Source organism: Puma concolor, chromosome C1 (assembly GCF_028749965.1).
Source record: "Puma concolor isolate L17-30 chromosome C1, mPumCon1.1.hap2, whole genome shotgun sequence".
Classification (NCBI taxonomy): domain Eukaryota; kingdom Metazoa; phylum Chordata; class Mammalia; order Carnivora; family Felidae; genus Puma; species Puma concolor.
This window is the reverse complement of record NC_141674.1, coordinates 622,957-646,680: the sequence shown is the minus strand read 5'-3', so window position 1 is coordinate 646,680 and position 23,724 is coordinate 622,957. Positions and strand designations below refer to the sequence as shown.

Sequence of the window (23,724 nt, the reverse complement as noted above, 5' to 3'; positions counted from 1 at the left end):
TCACCACATTCCCACGGCCCTTCCAAACCGCGGGAGGGGGCGAGGCGGGAGGGACCCCAGGGAGGCGCGCCTTCGCGCCACACGCCCTTCTAGAATTCCGGTCGAGCCTCCGGCGTCACCGCAGCACCACCGGCGGCCTCCGCGCCCCGCGCTCGGAGGGACGGCCGGCGGCGGCGCCCGGGTCGGAAGTGACGTGAGCGCGCCCGGGCCCCTCCCTGCTCCGGCCGAGCCGCCGGCGGGCGCCGCCGACCTGCGTCATCAGCCCGCGCCGACGCAGGAAGTGCCGACGCTGCTGGCGCGCGCCGGGCGCTGTTTCTCCTCAGGCTCCGGGACCGGCGGCGGCGGCGGCGGCGGAGGCGCAGGGGTGAGTGGCGGAGGGCGGGGCCGGGCCGGGCGGCGAGCGCTCGGATCCGGGCGGACCCTGGGCGTCGCTTCCCGCCTCCTCGTTCCGCCTCGCCCCGCGCGGAGCCGGGGGTTGAGGCGGCGTCGGGCGCAGACGCCGGGAGCCCGCCCCTGCGGGCCCGAACCCCGACTCGTAGCGGCCGCGCCCGGGGGGCTGAGGAGCCGGGCGGCCCGGCCGCGTCGTATCCGGTGACCGCGACCCCCGGGCGTGGGGTCTCCGGGACTGAGCCGCGAGCTTTCCACGGATGAGCTCCCTCCCCATCGGTGTTGTTCTGCGGGGGGGGGGGGGGGGGGGGGGGGGGGGTGTTCTCGTCTGTGACCGAAGGGTAAACTGAGGCGAAGGACCTTGCCCGGGAATGACGGCAAAGAGATTTGAATCCAGGCGGTCGCTCTTCGGAGCCCGGCCCGCCCCGTCCGCGAAGACGCGAGCCGCAGCGCCCCGAAGCCCACTTGCCGTGTGTCCTGCCCTGGCTCGAGCTCTTTCTCTTTGCAGCGGTTCGACTCAAATGGGTGATGAAAAGGACTCTTGGAAGGTGAAAACTTTAGATGAAATTCTTCAGGAAAAGAAACGACGGAAGGAACAAGAGGAGAAAGCAGAGATAAAACGCTTAAAAAACGTAAGCCATGTTTTTTAAGTAAGTGGTTTTCTTAAAGGAGATTTAATTTCTTTGCCCTCGTTTTTCCATTAGAACAACGCTTCTTCGGTGAAGTTCTTTTGTACTTCCAAATGTCGCAGGTGAGCGCAAAATCTCTTCTAAAAATTAACAAAAACGTTCAAATACTCAGTTTACGTTGGAGACAGATCGATAACATACTAAAGCTGTGTGTAGATGGCAGGATCCACGTGGAGATAAAGTACTTTGAACCTGAATCCATTAGTGCAGTGGGACTAATTTTTCTCATGTCACCGTTTCTGTGTCCGTGGCACCATTTCCAAGTATGTCTAGTGCAGTAGGAAGTCGCCCTGGAATTAATACTCGTGTTTGGCGCGGTCTTTGGTTGGCACAGTAACGTAATCAGAGAAACGTTTGGTAGCTTGGCGAGAGCGTCGGCAGAAGTACCTGTTTCTGCTCTCACTGGTAGCTGACCTTTGTTAGCTATTTCCGAGTCACGGACGAGGTGTCCCAGAGTATTTGGCGTATAAAACACGGCGTAAGGCTCAAGTTTGGCTTATGTAAACAACTAACATACTTGGCGTAGAGTCTAATGTTCCTTGTCGAATATGCTGATTTCAAGTTTTTTCACCTGAGGCCCTGGGCTCTAGAGAGTTGTGATTTTAACGTCATACGATTTGGGCGGAAGGTCCTTATACCTCGTAACATTGATCCATTCAAAGCGTATGTGAAACTTTGGGCATTGGCAAGGTTTGAGATCATTAACGAGACTTTTATCTGTGAGGAAATGACTTTCTCCTTGCTTCTCAGTCTGATGACCGGGATTCCAAGCGGGATTCCCTTGAGGAGGGGGAGCTGAGGGACCACCGCATGGAGATAACGATCAGGAACTCGCCATACAGAAGAGAGGACTCCATGGAAGACAGGTGGGGACAAGGTGCACGAGGAGGAAGGGCATCCAGCTGCACGTGCGCTTCCCCGCGGAGACACGCGGGGTCCCACAGCACAGCTGTGGTCCTGGCTGAGCCTCTGCAGGGCTCCTCTGAAAACGTTTGAAGCGGTGACTGTGGGTTTACCTCACAGTTGAGATGGCCTTTGTGTGGTACCAGTTGGCACCCGAGTCCTCTTGCGAGAAGATTGAATGGGTGCATATTCCCTTCTTGGCAATTATCCTTCAACCCAGTGAATTCGCATTCACAAATTACATTTAAATAATTGTGTGTGTGTGCTTTCAGTGACTGGTAAAATTACTGCCTAAAATCTTGCACGGATGAACCACACTAGGGTGCTGGAGTGTGCGCGAGCAAGGCCCGTAAGCAGCGGTGGTCCTAGCGAGGCCCGTATATGCTGACGTCCCTTCCTGCACCACGTTATCCCCTCACTTGCTTCCTTCTCGTATCCGTCATCAAATCATTAAAGCCAGCCTAACCAGAAATTAAGGTGCAAGGACGTACAGGTTGTGAATTCTCACAACTTTTTGGTCATATAGTCAGTGAAAAGTGTTGTTGAGTGACCTTTTGAGGTCATCAAGTTCTGTTAAAATTGTGATACTTTTTTTAACGGCTTTATTGATGTATAAACGATAAGCTGCATATATATAAAGTGTGCGGTCTGACATGTTTGTACACGCTTGTGAAACTATCACCATGGTCATGGTGATGAACGTGTGCATGATGCCCTGAAGTTTCTTCAGAGAGGCATTTTCTTTCCATATACACATTGATTTTTCACTTACCCTTTTCATCTGTGTCTGTATTTATAAGCAGTTTTGGCTTCAATTTCATAGTTAAGATTTAAAATGATTCTAGATTCAACTTTCTTTGTATTCTGACCGCTGCGTTTTTCCGGGCTGAAGAAGCTCCACGGCACCCTCATGGCTCTTCCGTTACCTGACGTGATGCTTTGTGTCTTATTTCAGAGGAGAGGAAGATGATTCTTTGGCTATCAAACCACCCCAGCAAATGTCTCGGAAAGAAAAGGCTCATCACAGGAAAGATGAAAAGAGGAAAGAGAAACGTAGGCATCGTAGCCATTCAGCAGAAGGGGGTACTGAAGTATTTATTGTTTTTTTTCTTTGTATCATGCTCAAGTATGGTCTGTTTCTTGTGTCATACTCGACCGTCTCCTCCAGAGCACAATTGAAAGAGAAGAGAAAGTAAAATCTTAGCCAAAAGCATACGTTTTTCTAGATCATTCTGAATAGTTAATTCATTTTCTTCCTGGTATTTTTTTCTCCCTTGTTACATTGTTTTGGGTTAGTTTGTTTAAATGTAATATTGTCTTTTTCTTTTAATGTTTTTTGAATTTTTTTTTAACGTTTATTTATTTTTGAGAGAGAGAGAGAGAGAGCGAGTGCACAAGGAGGGGAGGGGCAGAGAGAGAGGGAAACACAGAAACCAAAGCAGGCTCCAGGCTGTAAGCTGTCAGTACAGAGCCTGACGCGGGGCTCAAATTCACGAACTGTGACATCATGACCTGAGCTGAAGTCAGACACTTAACCGACTGAGCCACCTAAGCACCCCATTAATGTTTGTTTTTTGAAGGAGAGCTCGAGCATCAGCGGGGGAGCGGCAGAGAGAGGGAGACACAGAATCCAAATCCTGAGCTGTCAGCATAAAGCCTGACGTGGGGCTTGAACTCACAAATCGTGAGATCATGACCTGAGCAGAAGTCAGATGCTTAACTGACTGAGCCCCCCATAAATGTAATATTGTCTAAACTCAACAAATATAGGGTATTTATATGCAGTTTTTTTTTAAGTTTACTTATTTTGAGAGAGCACACTTGCAAGCATGAGATGGGCAGAGAGAGAGGGAGAGAGTATCTCAAGCAGGCGGCATGCTGTCAGTGCGGAGCCTGACACAGGGCTCTGTCTCACAAACTGGGAGGTTGTGACCTGAGCCGAAATCATGAGTCGGATGCTTAACCAACTGAGCCACCCAGGCATTCCTTCCTTACATTTTGAATAATAGGTGTTTTTCTAGCTGACATGGTTGCAAGAGTATAGTAGGCAACATAAAACACACAGTGTGTGTTAATTGGCTATGTTAACAGTAAGCTCTTAGTAAAATTTTTAGGGAATCAAGTTATACATGGATTTCTGACTGCGCTGGGGGTCAATTATTCAACATTGCGTTTTTAAGGATCAATTATAGTCTAATCATAGCTTAATACAGAAAGAAGATGAAAGTTAGTTTTTTTTTTTTTTTAAACGTTTATTCATTTTTGAGAGAGACAGAGCGTGAGCGGGGGAGGGGGAGAGAGAGAGGGAGACACAGAATCCGAAACAGGCTCCAGACTCTGAGCTGTCAGCACAGAGCCTGATGTGGGGCTCAAACTCACAAACTACGAGATCATGACCTGAGCCGAAGTCGAACGCTTAACCAACTGAGCCACCCAGGCGTCCCAAAAGTTACAGTTCTATTCAGTGATAACCACATTATTTTTTCTCTCACTTTGAGCTTTACTTCCATAGGATTTTCTTTTGTTTTTTTTAACATAAAATGATTGTTTCTCCGAAGTCATTAATTAAATGTTTTCTTCTTCACTGAGTGTTTTCTTTGAAAAAAAGTTTTTAATTTTTTTTTTTTAATGTTTATATTTTAGAGAGACAGGGTGTGAGCGGGGGAGGGGCAGAGAGAGAGGTAGACCCAGAATCTGAAGCAGGCTCCAGGCTCTGAGCCGTCAGCACACAGCCCGACACGGGGCTTGAACTCACAAACTGTTGAGATCATGACCTGAGCCGAAGTCAGGCACTTAACCGACTGAGCTACCCAGGCCCCCCTGAAAATTTTTTTAATCTTTTAACTTACTTTTTGAGAGAGAGCACGCACAAGCGGGGGCGGGGCAGAAAGAGGGGGCAGAGAATCTAAAGCAGGCTCTGCGCTGACAGCGGAGAACCCCAATGTGGGGTTCAGATTCATGAACCGTGAGATCATTCCCTTGTCAGACACTTAACTGACTGAGCCACCCAGGCGCCCCTTCAATATTTTTAAATTAAGTTTTGGGTGTTGGGCCCCTTTGCGTGACATTCTCTCTCCTCTTAGGGAAGCATGCTAGGGCAAAGGAAAAAGAGAGAGAACACGAGCGCCGGAAGCGACACCGGGAGGAGCAAGACAAGGCTCGCAGAGAGTGGGAGAGGCAGAAGAGAAGGGAGATGGCCCGGGAGCATTCCAGGAGGGAGAGGTGAGTGAGTGCAGTCTGCGAAGGAGCCTGAAACTGAGCATTGCTGGTAGCCAACACCCCATCAGAGCGGCGATGGAGACCGCCATTTTGGTGCACACACGAGAACCCGGCAGTATGACAGAGATGTGGGGCAGAAGTGGTTTGTGAGTCCACAGTCCTGGCACGGTAAACATGGGGTGGTGCTGACTGAAGAGATTAAGTTTTTACTGCATCTTGAAGACAGACATGGGTGTGAGTCTTCCTCAGAGAAGATCATGAAGGGAATGGAAATCGTGTGTCGGTTTCCTCCAGGTGAAGGCTGGTGGCGGAGGTACTCGGGAGCCAGGCCATTCCAGCAGTTGCTTGAGACCCTGTGTAAGAGTGTGATTTGGGACAGTTGGAAGGGGCATTGCTGGTGGGAGCTGGAAGTCTGACAAAGGAATTCAGACACAAGGAGTGCAGTTTGGGGCCAAAAACAGCAGTGGAGAGGGAAAGGGCGGTGGTCGCGCAGGGAGAGACGATCTTTCTTTCTCCATCTGTCAGCTGACGCCGGGGATGGGGGAGGAGGGCCCTCTCAGATTCATTCAGCCCAGGGCGCGTATAGAAATTCCCACACAGCGCCCAAGAGAAATCTGTTCTAGGACAATTCATTGGTCACTGGGCAAGTATTTTTTGAGTGCCTGCTCTGTACCGAGCTCTCTTCCAGGTGGTCTAAGCGAGGAAGACTAAGGAAATATATTGCTTAGGGTTCTCTAGGTCACAGCAGAAGTAGACTGTGGTTCTTTCAGACAAAATGGAAATCCCAAAGGCCTTATAATAGCTTTGGAGCTGAGGCACCAGACTCTTACACATTAGTCTCCAATTACATCTCTGTGGGCTCAGATTCCCAGAAGACATCAGTGTAGCTCCAGATCTGTTCATCTGGGCTAGTTGTGACTACTGGGGCCATCTCTGTGTATTGAGGTGTTTCCAGGGAAAGCTTGGTACCGGCCTGCTACACGGAATGGAGAAGTAGGAGGGGTAGATGGTGCCTGTGTTCCCAGCAGGCCGAATGACACGGGCACCGAAGAAAGTGTGATGAGAGCCTTTGTTCTCCGGAGGAGGAGGTATGGGGGGGAGCTGATTCCTAAGGTAAAAGATCATGGGGTGAGCAGAACTGTGTGTCCAGGTTCGCTGCTAGCATGGGAAACCCCTGTGTTTGCCAAGCCCAGTGCTGACCGTTTAGGATGGGCTGACGGCACAGCTGTGCGGACACAGTGTTGATCCCCAGGAAGCCAAGCTTGAAAACAAAAAGAAACGAAGGGAAAAAACCAGCAGTGGCCGCACTCTTTTTGGAAGACAGAGTTGACAGAGTTAGCAGAGCAGGTTACCAGACAAACAGCAACAGGTGAGAGGAAAAATTAGAATCCTCAATTGCTACCGTATGTTACTTGAAATGTCCAATTCTCAACAGGACGTCTTGAGATGTAAAAGAAATAGGAAAGTATGACTTCCTGTTAAGGAAGACAAGCATCAGTAGAAACCAAGTGTTCCAGATTAGCAAGGAACTTGAAACAAAGCAATAGAAATTATGCTTTCTTCAGAACAGACAGTCAAAGGAAGAGAACTAGAGCCTCCGGGATCTGTGGCACAGCACCTGTTTCACCAACGCCATGCAACTCGCAATACCAGGAGAGAAGAGTGATGCGGCACAAAGATGTCTTTTTAAATAATGGCTGAAGTCTTCCCAAATCTGATGAAAAACAGTTACCTGCATATCCAAGAAGTTCAGTGTACCCCAAGCAGGGTAAATACAAAGACACATCATAGTAAAACTGGTGAAAGCCAAAGAATAGATTTTGAAGGCAGCAAGAGAAAAAAAATCTACATAGAAGGTGTGATTGGTGGCTGACTTCTCATTAGAAACAATGGAGGCCAGGGGCACCTGGGTGGCTCAGTCGGTTAAGCGTTCGACTTCAACTCAGGTCATGATCTCATGGCCTGTGGGTTTGAGCCCTGCGTTGTTGGGCTTAGTACTGACAGCGTGAAGCCTGGAGCCTGCTTTGGATTCTGTGTTTTTCTCTCTCTCTGCCTCTCCCTTGCTTGTTCGTTCTCTCTCTTTCTGTCTCTCTCAAAAATAAACATTAAAACAAAAATTAAAAAAAAAAAAAAAACAGTGGAGGTCAGAAGGCAGTGGAATGGCGTAGTCACACTGCTGAAAAAACCTGTCAACCAGGAAATCTGTGCAGCAAAACTGTTGTTCAAAAGTGAGGAGACATAACAAACTGGTGGAATTCATTGTAAGTAATACCTGCCTTAAATACTCAAAGGCAGACGCCTGAGTGGCTCAGTCGGTTAAGCATCCAGTTTTGGCTCAGGTCATGATCTCATGGTCCATGAGTTCGAGCCCTACATCGGGCTCTGTGCTGAGAGCTCAGAGCCTGGAGCCTGCTTCAGATTCTGTGTCTCCCTCTTTTTCTGCCTTACACCGCTCACTGTCTGTCTCTCTCTCAAAAATAAATAAATACATACATACGTACATACATACATACATACATACTCACTCAGGATCATCAGGTTGAATGGAAATGACACCAGAAGGTATAGAATTCACAGGAAGAAAAGACAAGCTTTAGAAATGGTAAAAGTGTAGGTTAACGTAAGATAATTTACGTATGTTTCATTTCATGTCTTCTCAGCTTTTATGAGAGACACGATTGCATAAAACAGTAATTATTAAAATACCGTGTTGTTGTGTGATACGTAGCATGTGTAGAGTGCACAGGGTTGAGAAGGGAGGGCTGTGGCTGTGGCAGAGCAGACCTATGTTCAGTGGAATGAAGTTAGTGTAATTTGATAAGATGCATGCTGCCATCACTAAAACAACCTCTAAGAAAATAACTTTAACAAAATAGTGCAAACAAGAATTAAAATTATATACTACAAATATTTATTTATACCAAACACAGAGGGGCGTCTGGACAGCTCAGTCAGTTAAGCATCAGACTCTTGATTTCAGCTCAGGTGGTGATCTCATGGTTCATGGGATTCTCTCTCCCTCACCCCCCTCTCTCTCTCACTCTCTGCCCCTCCCCTGCACTCTTCCCCTCTATCCCTCTCCCTCCCCCCCATCTCTCTCAAATAAACATTATATACATACACACACAGACCATCAAAAACTGAGAAACAGGACCCAAAAGGAAGACCTATAAAAGAAAAACCAAGAATAACAACGAAAGTAAATCCAGCCAAATCCATAATTACGTGAAATGTGAAGTGGTTTCTGTACCCAAAGGAGAGGTTCTTTGATAGCAAACCTTGATCTATTATGTTGTCTGTAAGGAGAACACGTTAGAGACCAGGACAAAAATAGGTCGAAAGTAAACGTATGGGGAGCTGCCGTGTGAAGCCTGGTCTGCATAGCTAGTGGTAAAGAGGGTATGGGAGCAAGCCAAAACAGACTAGGAGCTCACGCTGTGCCACTGTGTGCCCACCCTTCGGCTCCTGACACCAAGGCTGAGCGCAGGGTGTTTTTCCCTTGCCTGTGCCACCTCCCAGTCCCTGGCCCAACGTGGTACTGACCGACCAAAGCCCAGTACTGACGAGACAGCTCAGTGCCTAGTGTCTGTGCCGCCTGCCAGAACACTGAGGCAGAGGTTCCGCAGGTACCTGAATGGAGTGGGGAGAAGAGCTAGCCAATGAGGTGGACTGTGATCCCTCGTTAATGGTTCAGATTATACTGGAGAGGTTTCTACAAGAGCATGAGGAAACTCCACCGTCCAAATCTGTTATAAATAGTATGCTACAGGACCCTTCTCAGATTCCAGATGGAGTTCTAGCAAATCAGGGCTGTCCGTGCACCGTGCAGTCAAATGCTCTACCCCTAAGCTCTACCCCTGTGTCAGCACACTATAAACGACTGCTGTTACGGACCACTGGTTGACTGCATCAAACATGCCCTTGGTCATGAGCATGGAGTCCTGCTGAGAGGCCTTCTAGAGGAAAACCTGTCCTTCCTAAATGAAGAGCAGCTCCGTGCAGAGGGTTATGACAAAACCCCAAACTTTACAAGTTCCAGTTGCTGTAGAAGGGTACATAATTCACCGGATTGAAAGCGGGGCCTCGTTTGGTGATGAATGTCGCCGCCATGTCCACCTACATGACTGACCAGGTCTGGACGTACTGGAATAGGTTTGGGTTGGGCTTTGTCATTTATTGGGACAGCTTTACCCGGGAACTGGACTGTAACTGGGAAGGGGGCATCCTGCTCAAAGCCTGTTTTCCCGTGGACATTGTCGCCTTGTGTCATAGCATAGCTTGACCCTGATGATCCTGGAAGAGAAGCCGGGAGGACGAGGCTGGATCCAAAGCAGTTTTACTTTTCTGCAGTGTAAACTCCTGGCAGCACCTGCCCTGAACTTCAGCCGAATTCGTGCTGCCCATAGCCACGTCACTACCTCTTGAGACAAACATATCAAGAATTTCTATTTTTCCTCATCCGTTGCTGATGTGAACAGCCAAGAACTGCATACATAACCACTTGTTGTCATAACCATTTCTCTGTCAGTTTACAGATAGTCATAATCTTTCTTCTTTCCAGATGGTTTCTGCTCATATACTGAACAAAAAGCAGAAATGTGGAGACTGAAAGGTGTGATTTTTCAATTCTCCCAGTTCCCGAACCACCCTCTTTATTTTTTTCCCAAGTCTCCATTCATTCTCCCGCCTCCCCCATTCTTCTCATACCCTCGCAGGTCCTCAGTGTTGAATTAGCATCCTGGAATAATCTAGCACAGTCCTAGCAGAGTGGAAAACATGGCGGTTGAAACTCTTTGCTCCCACCTGCAAGGTTCCAGTAGACCTTGATGGTAGCCTGGGCTTGTTTTGTCCAGTCTTTGCGATTTTCTGATTTCTGTGGCATGAAGCCAAGCTGAGAAAATATACTTGACGAGAGGTTTTTCTTTTTACGGTACTTATTTGAACACCAGAGACTTTCCGTTTATTTCATATAAGAGTATTGGTTACATTATATCTGGAAACCACACTCCTTTGGATTGGAGGCCAAGGGGAGACCATTGAAGCATGGTGCCAGCCTGGGCAAAAGTTCATTTTTAATTTTATTTTTTAATGTTTATTCATTTTTGAGAGATAGATACTGAGCGTGAGTGGGGAAGGGGCAGAGAGAGAGAAGGAGACCCGGGATCTGAAGCAGGCTCCAGGCTCTGAGCCGTCAGCACAGAGCCCAACACGGGGCTCAAACTCACAAACCATGAGATCATGACCTGAGCTGAAGTCAGAGGTTTAGCCAAACTGAGCCACCCAGATGCCCCAGACGTTCATTTTTAAATACAGCTACTTGTCAGTATGTACAGTAATCAGTATCTTTCTGAGTACAATTTTTTAAAAGCACATTTTATGCACTGGTCTATATGCACATTTTATACCACATAATTATATAACACTCAAATAATTTAGTCCTTAGAAATGTTCAGCTTTGAATGAATTAAGTGTACCAGAAATAAACATAGAGTGATTTCCAAATAAGCAAAATAAAAGGGATTTTGTATATGTTCGGAAAACAAAAAAGCATGAAATTAAACACATGGAAGAAGGTGCAACACGTACACAGCAGCCACAGCGCGCAGGTGGCTCAGCGCCAGGCCAGACGTGAGGCCAGCACCGAGACCGGGCTTCACAACCACAGGAAGGGACATACGTCAGGAACATGTGACCGCGGTAAACGTGTATGAGTCTGACAGCAGAGTCCAGAAATCTGGGCTGCAATAACCTGACAGTTGAAAGAAGAAACAGGCAGTTCCTCAATTATAGTTGGAAGTTTCGGTACCCCCCTCTAGTTGTTAATAGAACGAGATGAAACAAGGATGTAAAAAATTTGGAAAATACCCTGCACCAGCTCAGTCTGACTGAGCTTGTGGGCCATACGACAAGTGTCATACATAAGATAGTTGCAGTAGTACAAAGTATGCCGTCTTTCCACAAAAGAAAGTGGAAATCAACAGCAAGAAACCTGGGGAAATCCTCAAAATGTTGGGAAATCCAACCACCCATTTCTGAGAAAAGTTTTCATACAGCAATAATCGCACCTCAGATAAACCTCATTGGCTATGATACTGCCACGTCGCAAAGCTCTTCCGTTTCTGATTAACCTGTGGCCCAAAGAAGAAATTCAAAGGAAAAATAGAAAGTATTTTGAATTGAGTGAAAACAAAAGCAACGTGCCAAAAGGTAGGGGTGCACGAAAAGCTGGGCCCAGAATGAGCTGTTTTAAGCACTGATACCAGAAAAGGAAGTTGTCAAGTCAGCAACTTGAGCTGCTACCCCAAGAGCAGGAGAAAGAAGCAGACTCAGCCCAAAGAAGCAGAAGAAATGTCCCGAGAGTCCTGATCTGACAGAAAGCAGATTGGGGAAGGATGGCTAGGAGCTGACCACGGATGGGCAGGAGATGGGAATGTTTTAAAACGGGCTTATGGTGATAGTTGGACAATTTTGTAAATTGACGAAAAACTGAATTCACTGGTTGGATTTATTTTTTTTAAGTTTTTATTTATTTTGAGAGAGACAGAGCTATGAGCAGGGGAGGGGCAGAGAGAGGGAGAGAGGATCCCAAGCAGGCTCTGCACTGTCAGGGTTCACATTCACAAATCCCGAGACCACGATCTGAGCCGAAAGAGTCGGATGCTTAACCGACTGAGCCACCCAGGTGCCCCTCAGTGGTGGGATTTTATCTGCTAACTTACAACTTTTATTTTGTAATAGTTTGGACTTCTAGGCATTTACAGAATAGTTCCTAGAATCCGAGCCTTCCACGGCGGTGACCTCTGACGGGCCCCAAAGCTGGCACGGTACCGGCGACCACACCACAGGCCTTGTTCCACTTTCACCCTTGTCCGTGCCCATTTCTGTTTTTGTTTTTGTTTTTGTTTTTTTGGTAATAGCTTTTCTGGTTAGATTTGGACTTAATTCTGATTCTATCGGGATTTGAAAACTAACCGCTGCTCATCGGTTTTCACCATCTGGCCACTTTGTGGTGCATCAGCCATGCACACCGTGGTCGCTAATAGTTCCTGCACTTCAGATGAGCCTTGTCCCCTCCGTGAAGCAACTTTCCCTGCTGCCCCTCGTATACCACACTCGTACCCGCTTAGCTCCCCACCAGGCCCGGCTGGGCATCCGTCTACCATAGGATCTAGTGAGGAGGGTAGGACAGGGCCTCAGGCCCAAGTCTAGGTCCTTCTCTCCACCTTCCCCAGGTGGGCTCTTCCACCCCTCAGTGCCCCTGAAAACTTAGTGATAAAGGTGGATTTAAATTGTACTGCCATCCATACTCAGTAGGACTGCGAAACAGAAGGCTTCTGGAACCAGTGGGCTCATCCCTCGTTGGCAATATCTCATCGTGCCAGTACTTTGCTACATTCTGTTGCGGCTGTTGGGCTGTGTGCGCGTATATGTTCTACTTTTAAAAAGCCCATTATGGTTTGAACAATCTAAGTGGGCAGTTTCTAAATTTGAGCAAAAAACACTTGGGGTGAAAAAGAAAACTTCGTGTTTGCGGAGAGAGAGTCGGCCTGTGCTTGTTGCAGGGACCGCCTTGAGCAGCTGGAGAGGAAGCGGGAGCGAGAACGAAAGATGCGGGAACAGCAAAAGGAACAGCGGGAACAGAAGGAACGGGAGCGGCGCGCCGAGGAGCGGCGCAAGGAGCGCGAGGCCCGAAGGGAAGGTGCGCGTGGGCGCACCCTGTGGTTGGGGTGTTGTTCCCATGGGTGAGCCCAGAGCTGCACAAATGACACTGAGGGGTGAGGTGCTCTGGACCATGGCTGAGTGAAGGGGGAACAGGCCGTGGGGCTCGGGAGTTGAGCCCGACCACATAGTTCCTTGCCAGAGAAGGCAGTGGTCACTTCAGGCCTGAGGTGAGGGTGTGCGGCCGGGGCGCACCCAGGCCTGGTGCTGGACAGCCGTCAGGGTAACACACGGGCTGCCGCCCGCTGCTGTTTAGGCACAGGCTTGGAGAGGTGGGTCGTGGCCCCTTCCTTTTCCGGCAGTAGAGAGTCTGGAAGGCGTACGTGGGTCCTCCGGGACGTCTCACGGTTTCCACGCCTCTGTGGCCACAGAGCTGTCAGCAGGTGTAGTGGGTTGTCATCGTCAGGGGTGCAGGTGAGGACCACCTCTGACCGAGGTGGGGCCCTGCCAGAGAGAGGGTGCCGCCAGCGCTGCCTCCTGCTGTGTTCTGTGCCCCAGTGTCTGCACATCACCGGACCATGAGGGAGGACTATGGCGACAAAGTGAAAGCGAGCCACTGGAGTCGCAGTCCGCTGCGGCCGCCGCGAGAGCGGTTTGAGCTGACAGACGGCCGGAAACCAGGTGAGGGCCCGCGGCGCCTGCCTGGGGGCCAGCGTGGCGCGGTTCTTTGCTGACAGTTTTTTATGGACAAAAACTTTTTTTTGCACGACGATACGGTATGCTAAAGTACTTCCGTGTCACATGACAGGACTTTAGCATTTGTGCGGAGCACATTTATATTTCTCAGCGGAAACCTTTGTTACGGGTCTTTGAGAGCTGTTTTCCAGCTAAGTGTGGATGAGGGTTTATCCTACACACTGAAGCTTATCTCTGTGTGAAAGATCCCACGTGATCTCGTTGATGGTAAACACGTTCACTTTTGATGGTTTGTGTCACAAGTGAAAGAAGAGAAGGTGGAAGAGAGAGACCTGCTGTCCGACCTGCAAGACGTCAGCGACAGCGAGCGCAAAACCAGCTCAGCCGAGTCCTCGTCAGGTGAGTGCGGGCCCCGCCGCCGTGAAGTCACCGCTGCCTGCGGTGCCTGCCTGCGGTCACTCCCGGCCGTTTTCTTCTGAAGCGGAATCAGGGTCGGGCTCGGAGGAGGAGGAAGAGGAGGAGGAGGAGGAGGAGGAGGAGGAGGAAGAGGAGGGCAGCAGCAGTGAAGAATCGGAGGAGGAGGAGGAGGAGGAGGAAGAGGAGACAGGGAGCAACTCCGAGGACGCGTCTGGACAGTCGGCTGGTGAGGAGGGCACTGGGCGCGACGGTTTAGTTGGCTGGACTCCACAGACCGCAGAGGTCACGGGAACTCTCGGTTCGAAAATGTCTCCAAATGGACAGTGCCTTGCTACCTGGGACTCCACGTGAGACCCCAGAATTGATCGTTTACGGCGGTTCTTGCTCTCTGTTAGCTAAAGCAGACCCTCGCTTGTGCTGGCGGAGGGTCTGAAGAGCCCTAGAAAGAGGCAGACCCCAAGTCAGCGCAGGGCCAGCAGCCCCGCAGATCTGAGCAGACGCCTGCTGTCTCTTGCAGAGGAAGTGAGCGAAGACGAAATGAGTGAGGATGGGGAGCGCGAGAATGAGAACCACGTCCTCGTTGGTGAGAGGCATCCCCGGTGCTTGGTCTTTTCCTGTGTGCTGTGGCCCTTTGTAGAGCTGGCACCTCGGGCTTCCTCCAGGGTCACCCCACCCCAGAGGCACAGGCAGCTGAGTCACTGAGAGACCCGGTTCCCTGAGCACCACCACCCCCACTCCCCCCCACCGACCACTTGCGACCGTGAGGGGCCAGCATCCCTTACTGGGGACAGTCCTGACTGAGCGTCCTCGTGAGCGTCACCGTGGCTTAGACACTGCAGGTGGCTGGGAAGCACCAGCCGGGGCCCGGCCTCTTAGCTCAGGTCCAACCACAGGCCCATCACCGTTCTGTAGACACCAGCAAGGCCTTGCCCTCAAGGCCTGACGGGAGCTCTGGGTGTGCCGCCTTTGAGCTCAGTCTCCGGCCGGGGGCTCACAGTGCATGTGGCTGAGCTGGCAAGCCCCCAGACCCCAGTGCCCTCTGTCCAGGATGGTGAGACACACGCTTGTGCACAGCATCCTGGGGTCATTCTCGTGTGGCTCTTGCATGCACTCAGTGTCCCCCCCACCCCCACCCCAGACAGGAGAGGGGTGATGACGGTTGCTTATTTTGGTTCCATAATTGGGTTTTACTTTTGAAGTTCCAGAGTCCCGATTTGACCGAGACTCCGGAGACAGTGAGGAAGGGGAGGAAGAAGCTGGTGAGGGCACTCCACAGAGCAGCGCCTTGACCGAAGGGGACTTCGTGCCCGACTCTCCCGCCTTGTCACCCATTGAACTCAAACAGGAGCTGCCCAAGTACCTCCCTGCCCTGCAGGTCAGGCGTCCTTCCCATGCCGGGGTTGGTTCTGCTGATTACGAACAGGATGGTGGCTGAGAGCAGGAGCTGGGTCCCCGGGGTGGGGGTCCCCGGGGTCACGCATGCAGTGAGGGAAGGTGCCAGGGCCTTGGTGGCATGTGGTGCAGGGGGCGCTCCTGTCCTCAGTGTTATCTTAGCGCCGGGCAGACAGGCCAGGCCTGGCTCAGAGGGATGCGTCCAGGACCAGCTCTTTCCCACGTTAGTTTTATTCCGTAATTGAGGAGCCCGTGGTCACTGAAGAAACTGGAGAAGAGGGCTGCTCCTGGCTCCGCCACCAGATACATTCGGCGCCCTCTGGAGACCTCTGGGCAGGGTTTGCTGCACTGGCCTGATTCAGGTGTGTGTGCGGCCGTGGCCGCTGGGTCCTCACGGCTGGCTTCCTTCCAGGGTTGTCGGAGCGTGGAGGAGTTCCAGTGCCTCAACAGGATTGAAGAAGGCACGTATGGGGTGGTGTACAGAGCAAAGGACAAGAAAACAGGTGGGTGCGGTGCCGAGTGGTTCCCCCAAAGGGAGAAGGGGAGACGGGCAGGAACCAGATGGCACAGGGAGCCCGTCCCTGTTCAGGAAGGGACTTGTGCTGAAGAGCATTGTCCGTGGGTGTACCCGTTGCGCCATCTCGAGCCCGGCCCGGAGGGTTTGCTGTCCGCAGCCTCACTGGGCCCACATGCGGGCTGGGCTCTAGGAGCGAGGCCGGGTGTCCTGCCCGGGCCACAGCCAGCTCGCAGGGACTGAGATCGAGCCCAGGCCATCCTGGCCCTCGGCACCCTCGGTGTCAAGGTCCTTGAATGCACAGTTCCTACTCTCCTAGGAGTCTCTTCTCCCCGGGTGCCCGGCTGTGGCCTCGCCTTACCTGGCCAGCACCAGCTAGTGACTCATGGGCCCCTGAGCAGTGGACTCCTTGATACCTGTGGAAGCCCGAGGTCAGTCTGACCGTGAGGCTCTGCCGCTTACTTGTGACAGCAGGTGCCTCCGTTCTGGGACGGAGTGTGTCATGTGCTTTGAGTGATAGCACCTGAGCGGGTGTGTGAGCCTCAGACTGGCAGCTTCCCCAGCGCCTGCAGCTGGGTCTTGGAAAGTCAGGGAGGCCACCTGAGAGCCTCAGACCCCAGTGATTGTGTCTGTCCTGGGATGTTGAGGTTTGCTGTGTCTCCTGGCAAATCACAGTAGGGATATAGAGATAAATAGGAAAATTCTCCTTAGCTGTTTGGACAAAAGTTAGCGTGGAAATCTGCCTCGTGCGTCTGTTGGGCCACAGGTTTGGGCTTGTTTTCTTCGTGCTGGTGTAACATGGGGCTTCCCAGTTACAACAAGGCTTCCCAGTGCCAAATAAGAAACGGTCCCCGAATCCCAACAAAATGTGTGCTTTCTCAGCCCATCTTCGAACTGTTTTCAGATGAAATTGTGGCTCTGAAGCGGCTAAAGATGGAGAAGGAGAAGGAGGGCTTTCCAATCACCTCCCTGAGGGAGATCAACACCATCCTCAAGGCACAGCACCCCAACATTGTCACCGTTAGGGTGAGGCAGCCCGGGCCTGTGCCCCGAGGGGACCCTGTGATTCCTGTGCACCAGTGTTGTGCAAAAATTGAGCACTAGCCTCCCAAAATGTCAGCCCCCTTAGGGTCGTCACACCTATAGGTACCTGCTGTCCCCAGTGTCTCTGCCCCGGGAGCCAGCAGTTAGTTGCGGGACCTGGAGGTGAGCATGGCACCCACGGACCCGCTCTTGTTTGCTAGGAGATCGTCGTGGGCAGCAACATGGACAAGATCTACATCGTGATGAACTACGTGGAGCATGACCTCAAGAGTCTGATGGAGACCATGAAGCAGCCTTTCTTGCCAGGTGGGGCCTGCAGGCACCGCGGGGGCCATGCAGGGAGGGTCTCCCACAGCCCTGATGTACTCCCACAGACGGGGCCCCCTGACTGGTGTCCCCCACAAGGAACATGCGGCCCTCGGGCTGCCCAGGGTGCAGGCAGCGTGTCCCTGGGGCGGAAGGAGCACTGACCCCACCGCGCCGTGTATCCGAGTGTGTGCGTGCGCACGTGTGCATGCGTGCGTGCGTGCGTGCGTGCGTGCGCGAGGGCCGTGCCAAGCTGAGAGCATTCCCGGGAGAAGCGCACCCTGAGAATCCCGGTTGCCGCCGAGGCGGGGAGCTGACCCGAGGCACTGACCCGAGGCGCTGCCGTGTAGGGGAGGTGAAGACCCTGATGATCCAGTTGCTACGCGGCGTCAAACATCTGCACGACAACTGGATCTTGCACCGAGACCTCAAGACGTCCAACCTGCTGCTCAGCCACGCCGGCATCCTCAAGGTGAGCCCCCGGGGCCCGCCCCACAGGGGCCTGGCACCTGGGCCTCAGGGGCCTGCCCACAGCCCGCCTCTGTCCTCGCAGGTGGGGGACTTCGGGCTGGCGAGGGAGTACGGGTCCCCCCTGAAGGCCTACACCCCAGTCGTCGTGACCCTGTGGTACCGCGCCCCGGAGCTGCTGCTCGGCGCCAAGGTGAGTGCGGGAGGCGGCCAGCCTGCGCGCGCTGCCCTCCCCCAGCCTCCTGAGCGTGCCCCTGGCCCCCCAGGAGTACTCCACGGCTGTGGACATGTGGTCGGTGGGCTGCATCTTCGGGGAGCTGCTGACCCAGAAGCCGCTGTTCCCCGGGAAGTCGGAGATCGACCAGATCAACAAAGTGTTTAAGGTGGGTCTGTGCTCTCGCCCTGCCAGCCACGTGCGGACACCTGTACCAGACCCTTCCCTGCAGGCCGCGGCCGTTCCAAAACTCTCTCTCTCTCTCTCTCTCTCTCTCTCAGGACCTAGGGACCCCCAGTGAGAAAATCTGGCCTGGCTACAATGACCTCCCTGCGGTCAAGAAGATGACCTTCACTGAGTACCCCTATAATAATCTCCGCAAACGCTTCGGGGCCCTGCTCTCAGACCAGGGCTTTGACCTCATGAACAAGTGTGTGAACCTGCAGGCTGTGCCCCTCCGGCCCTGGGCCTCCCCCTCCCCCACCCCACCCCACCCCACCCCACCCCCACGTGGGTGCCAAGTGCTCTTGTTCTCCTAGGTTCCTGACCTACTTCCCCGGGCGGAGGGTCAGTGCGGAGGACGGCCTGAAGCACGAGTATTTCCGAGAGACCCCCCTCCCCATTGACCCCTCGATGTTCCCCACGTGGCCCGCCAAGAGTGAGCAGCAGAGGGTGAAGCGCGGCACGAGTCCACGGCCCCCCGAGGGCGGCCTGGGCTATAGCCAGCTGGTGAGGACAGGGCCGCAGGGGGGAGGCTGTGGGGGTCCCCCCCAAAAGTGGGGCCAGCCCAGCCGAAGCCCCACGATGACGCTTGCTCCCCAGGGCGACGACGACCTGAAGGAGACAGGCTTCCACCTCACCACCACAAACCAGGGGGCCTCGGCCGCGGGGCCCGGCTTCAGCCTCAAGTTCTGAGGTTCGGCGCAGAGCCCGTGCCGGCCCTGCGGGTACCGACCAGCAAGGCTCAGTCGGGACCAGGGCAGGCGCCAGAGGCAGCGTGTGGGTCCAGACCGAGGCCTGGCCCTGACTGAGCGCAGCCGCCGGAGGCCAGTGTGGCCGCGGATCTTGACCTCACATCTCAGACTGCCCGTCTCGTTCGCTTTTCCAACGTTTCATTTTTATCTCGGCTTGTAAATTTGTAGAATTAAATCACGTTTTCCTTGTTGTGGAAGGAAAGGCTGTATTTTTTCGGATGTGGCAGACTCGCCCTGCGAAGAGGGGGGCATCTGTAGGTGGCCAGTGTGGGCGGACACGTGTCCCCCGACACACGAGGTCAGCACGGTGACCACTGGGGACTGCACTGTTAGGACACTGGCCCTGGAATGGAGCTGTGGGGGGTATTTTTCTATTTAATCTTCAGGCTCCTTTGCACCTTCCTACCCTCAGGGCATCCACAGCCCCAGGCCCCCCAGAGCCAGCGTGCGAGTTCTTGGCCACAGCGAGACCGGTTTTGTACCAAAGTTAACATGTTTTAAGACGCAATAAGATATTCTTGGGGGGAAGCTTTGCTACGTCGGTCCTTTCGCTCCCACTGGAGGCCTCACGGGCACAGTGGTCCGGCCCTTCCCAGCCTTCCTGCCTCCCCACCCCTGAGTGACCCCGAGACACAGCCAGGAACCCCGGGCTCCACCGGCTCAGCCTATGTCCCCAGCGATGCTGCTCACGTGTGGGGGTCCCTTTTCCCCACTTCTCCAGGACCAGCTGGAAAAAGCCTTCCTTGGCCTTGGCCTGTGGGGAAGTTGGGGCGTCCGGGCCCCGGGCTCCCCACATCCAGCTGAGCACAGGCTGGAGGGCCCCACCCCGCAGGACCCAAGGCTGTTCGCCCTCCCTCCCAAGAAAGGGTGCGCAGACTTGAGAGAGAAAGTGCTTTATCGGCCGTCTCGGCCCCGCGGGCGCTCAGCCCCGCACGCGGACCCGCCAGGAGTAGGTGCTGAGCACCCGCTGCCGCCGGCGCACCACGCACGTGTACGTGCCCTCGTTGATGGCGTTGGCGATGATGCTCAGATGCGCCTCGCCCAGCGCCAGGTAGCCAGGGTAGGAGAATTCCAGGGGCTCCTGGTCCTTGTACCAGCTGCGGGGAGGGTGGCGAGGCTGGGCAGGGCCCCGAGCACCCGCCACCCACCCTCGGGGGGTCACGGGGACGCAGGGCCACTCACTACACTTTGCCTTTCTTGTGGAGGATCTTCTGGCCGCAGCGGAAGGTCACGTTCCGGCCCTCGGGCACCAGCCTGGTCTTGGTCCTGGGTGGCGGTGCAGTGGCAGCCACCGTGGGGAAGGGAAACTCTGCTCCGGAGGCAGGGAGGGAGGGCCACATCAGTGCCCCGCCCCCCCCCCCCCCGCCAGACCCGAGCTGGCACTGGGGACCCTGCCTCACCGGCCTCACCGTAGCAGAAGTCACAGCTGCTGGGACAGAGCCTCTTCATAAGTCTCCGGCGGGTGTCACAGAACCCCCTCCGTGCCCAGGATGTGCACACAAACAGTCGGTCCAGGCAGCCTGCGAGAGGGCAACCTGTCCTCAGGGCCGGCCCGGCACGCCACCCGCCAGCCCGCCCACCCACGGCACTCACCGTAGAGTCGGTGCAGCCCCCACAGCTCGTCCTGCGACAGCGTCTTCCAGCCACGCAGCGTGGCGTTGAGGTGCATGAGAGCCCGGCCGTGCTGCGAGTGCATCAGGCCCAGCGCGTGGCCGATCTCGTGGGCCGCCACGTGCACCAGGTCAGTGAGCCAAACGCCTGCAGGTCCCGAGGGTCAGGCCCTCGGACCCTGGCCCAGCCCTCCCCGTTCTGCCCGCCGGCCTTGCTTGCCGTGGCCACATCTGCTGCGGTGCGGCCACGGAGCCTCCCTCACTCGGCACAGCCATGGGAAGATAAGAACGTTCCAGGCCAGCAGAGGCAGTGAGCTCGGCCCCCAGGAATGTAGCTCCGGTTCTGTCTCCAGCAGCAGGGGGGAGGGGGGGCAGGGGGGTTTCAGGGCTCCTGGAACCGGGGCCTGTGGCCTCTTCCCAGCCTCCCCCTTCCTGCTTACTTGACCCCAGATCATAGCCGTCACCCCCAAAGCCCTCCTGCTGTGCCCACCGTGGCGCAGAGGGCCCCACAGGAGGCCAGGCCATCACCTTTCTTCCAGCTGTAGCGCGTGGGGCCCAGGACCCAGTATTCGCTGTCATCGAAGTGGATGCCCCCGTGAGGGGGGAAGAAGGCGTGGGCCAGCTCGCCTGTCGGGCCGTCAAAGCAGTGGTGCAGGGCAGAGACCAGGCAGTCCGTGTGGTTGACCGGGTAGAAGCCTGGGGGAGCACAGGGGCTGAGAGGGGGCCGCGGGGCTGGGCGGGGGCAGGGGCACGGTGCCCACCTATGCGGAGGTCACTGGGCTGCTCGGGGGCCACCTCTCGGAAGCTGAAGGGGGACACGTCGCTCCACATGCGGAAGGCGGCGGCCAGGCCCCGCCGGGTCTCGCTGGGGCTCAGCAGGTTCCGTGGGAAGGAGAGAATCCTGGGGTGGGGGTTAAGGTCAGGGGTGGCGGCCAGGCTGCGGCACGCTCCCCTCCACATCCTGGCCCACGGTCACACCTGTAGGTGAGGTTGAAGTGGTCCCAGCGCAGCCTGGCGGGGGTCAGCGTGTAGCGGCGTCTGCGGGGCGCCTGGAGGGGCAGAGGACCAGGTCCCGGGGTAGCGAGGACACCCGCGGGATTGGGTGCGGCGAGATCTCCCTTCAAAGAAAGCAAGGGCTCTTGGGGAGGCAGTCGGGACCAGACTTGTGTCTGAAAACACTCGGAAAAAAGACTAAAGGAAACGGGGTGGGGTTCGTGGTTCAGGGAGTGCTGAAATTCCCTCCTTTGGGCTCTGTGTGTTTTTGGGTTTTCTACCCCGGTCAGCGTTACTTTTACAGCCAGAATGAAAAAGGTTACTAACCACAGGCCAGGTCGGAGTGGGCGGGGCTGGAGGCCTGATGCTGCCATCCCCCACCCCCCCACCCCCCGCCCCCGCTTCCCCCCTCCCCCAACACGCAGGCCCTTGGACCCTCGGGGCCGCCCACCCTTCTGCCCAGTCCCGCCCTGCTCTCACCTGCGCTGCGCTGGCTGCCAGCCGGGCCGAGGGGGCCCCCAGCCGGGCCAGCATCATGAGCACGGGGAGCAGGCACAAGGCACCCAGCACAGCTCCCAGCCGGCCAGCCTGGACTCGGGCCCCCGACGCCGCCGAGGACACGCAGGCCCCGAGGCCCATGGCGCCTGCGGACTCGCTGTCGGGGCCTAGGGCCCAGTGGGGCTGCGCGGGGAGGCGCTGAAGCGGCTCGGGTTACAGGGGTGGGTGCAGGGGGAGGCGCGTGCCCCTGAAGGGAACCAACTGGCCGTCCCCGCTGTCAGGACAGCCCTGCCGCCAGTGTGGGGTGCGGACCCGGGGCCTGTGGGTCGGTGGCAGCAGCTTGGGCAGGGCCTGCTGGGCGGGGTTACTTGGGGAGGGGGGGGTGAGGAGGGCCAGGCAGCTAGAGAAGGGGTAGAGTCTCGGGCTCAAGGAAGGAAGGTCAGTTGGGGTCCTGAGACCAGCTTTTTCCCTGGATGGAATCTCTTCAGCTCCCTCGCCACCGAATGAAGCCTGGGAGCGAACCTCCGTTCCAGCCAACTTGGGACAAGTCCCCTGCCGGAGCACGCGGCCGCCTGACAGGGTCCCGGAGAAAGGGGAGGGGACTAGGAGAGTGAGTACCGGGCGCGCTGGCGGGGCAGTGGGGGCGGGGCGAGAGGCAGGGGAGGGGGCAGGTGGCCAGGGGAGCGTGGCAGAGGACCAAGCTGTCAGAGCTGGAGAGAAGAGACCCCATCGGGGTTTGGGGGGAAGCCCGTGAGGTGCCGGGGTTGTGGGAGCCCCGGACCCGTGGCCAGGGCCAAGGCCGGGAAGGGGCCTGGGCGGGCAGGCAGGGAAGTGGTGTCCTGAGGCCCTAGGCCTCGACGGGACGGCCTGTAGGCTGCAGGAGCTGAGCCAGGCAGGGATGTTGGTGAGGGCTCCTCCGGGTTGGGGGACCTGGGATCTGGGGGTGGGTGGGTGGGGGCTGAGAAGGCAGAGTCAACAGGGATTGGTGCAGAGAGGGAGCGAGGGGAGAGGCGGAAGGCCAGACCGGGCTGGGGGTCTGACCCTCCCCGTTCTCCATCCGGGCCTGGCGCCGAGTGACAGCAGTACACCCAGCCGACGGGGTCAGTGCCAAGGTGCTGGCAGACAGCTCCAGGGGAGCATTTCGGGTGGTTCTTGAAAAGCACCCGGCCGCTGAGCGCAGCTTTAAGCTCTTCGTGGTTCAATATTTGCCCAGCTCAGACTGGCCCTCCCACCCTGTGTCCTGCCCTCTCCCCAGCGCCTGTACCCCCCTTCCACATTCAACGGTCCTAAGACACTAGTGGTGCCGCCGGCCCCAAAGAGGCCCCTTCCCCAGCTCCCTGTTTAGCAGGGACCCCCCCAAGGGCCACCGAGAGAACAGGGTCGGAGGTGACCACACGGTCGGCCCAGGAAAAGATTAAGGGGCCGGGGAGATGACGAGGAAGACCCCCAGCTGGGCGGACACAGGGGTTCTGGCTGACCCAGGGCTTCTAGAGGACACCACGCTCCCGAACCCCCAGGCCAGGGTCGTGAGAGGCGGCCCGTGCCTGGCCCAGAGAACGGGTCCGGGCAGGCGTCTTGTGCTGTGAGCGCCACAAAGAGCAGGACGCGCGGGGCACGGGCCAAAGCGCAGAGCCTGGATCTGGGGCAGCGGCGGAAGAGGAGCCGGTCAGGACTGCCCGCGTAGGGGGCGGCGGCGCGGCGGGGCGGGACCCGGGTGCCGACCGGCCCGGCCCCCGCCCCA

The 23,724-nt window shown here is 55.3% G+C and overlaps 2 protein-coding genes and 2 pseudogenes across 7 annotated transcripts; 2 read left to right on the top strand and 2 right to left on the bottom strand.

Annotated features, from left to right (window-relative positions):
* The first annotated feature begins 254 nt into the window (after positions 1–254).
* On the top strand, positions 255–19,084 carry CDK11B (cyclin dependent kinase 11B). Of its 5 annotated transcripts, none has more exons than XM_086715380.1 (20): positions 255–364; positions 896–1,019; positions 1,827–1,942; positions 2,935–3,062; positions 5,063–5,201; positions 12,761–12,897; positions 13,416–13,538; positions 13,857–13,952; positions 14,035–14,196; positions 14,488–14,553; positions 15,176–15,345; positions 15,775–15,865; positions 16,781–16,902; positions 17,121–17,226; positions 17,577–17,698; positions 17,780–17,887; positions 17,961–18,077; positions 18,190–18,338; positions 18,448–18,637; positions 18,731–19,084. In XM_086715380.1, exons 2-20 carry the CDS (start codon positions 909–911, stop codon positions 18,821–18,823), a joined length of 2,346 nt encoding a protein of 781 aa, XP_086571506.1. In that variant the 5' UTR covers positions 255–364; positions 896–908; the 3' UTR covers positions 18,824–19,084. The 5 variants fall into 5 exon arrangements, with proteins under 5 accessions (XP_086571506.1, XP_086571505.1, XP_086571507.1 ...); XM_086715379.1 differs by having other exon boundaries at positions 15,170–15,345; XM_086715381.1 differs by lacking the exon at positions 255–364 and adding an exon at positions 1,092–1,138 and having other exon boundaries at positions 895–1,019; positions 15,170–15,345.
* LOC112871954 (CDAN1-interacting nuclease 1-like) lies at positions 8,631–9,987 on the top strand (annotated as a pseudogene).
* Positions 11,186–11,308, bottom strand: LOC112849003 (U4 spliceosomal RNA; annotated as a pseudogene).
* Positions 19,085–19,759: 675 nt separating the features above from the next.
* MMP23B (matrix metallopeptidase 23B) lies at positions 19,760–23,188 on the bottom strand. 2 transcript variants are annotated; one of them, XM_086715400.1, is made up of 8 exons: positions 21,966–23,188; positions 21,471–21,541; positions 21,254–21,393; positions 21,021–21,188; positions 20,476–20,640; positions 20,292–20,402; positions 20,065–20,191; positions 19,760–19,979 (listed from the first exon to the last, which is right to left on the bottom strand). In XM_086715400.1, exons 1-8 carry the CDS (start codon positions 22,122–22,124, stop codon positions 19,805–19,807), a joined length of 1,116 nt encoding a protein of 371 aa, XP_086571526.1. In that variant the 5' UTR covers positions 22,125–23,188; the 3' UTR covers positions 19,760–19,804. The 2 variants fall into 2 exon arrangements, with proteins under 2 accessions (XP_086571526.1, XP_086571525.1); XM_086715399.1 differs by having other exon boundaries at positions 21,471–21,610; positions 21,966–23,183.
* Positions 23,189–23,724: the final 536 nt, after the last annotated feature.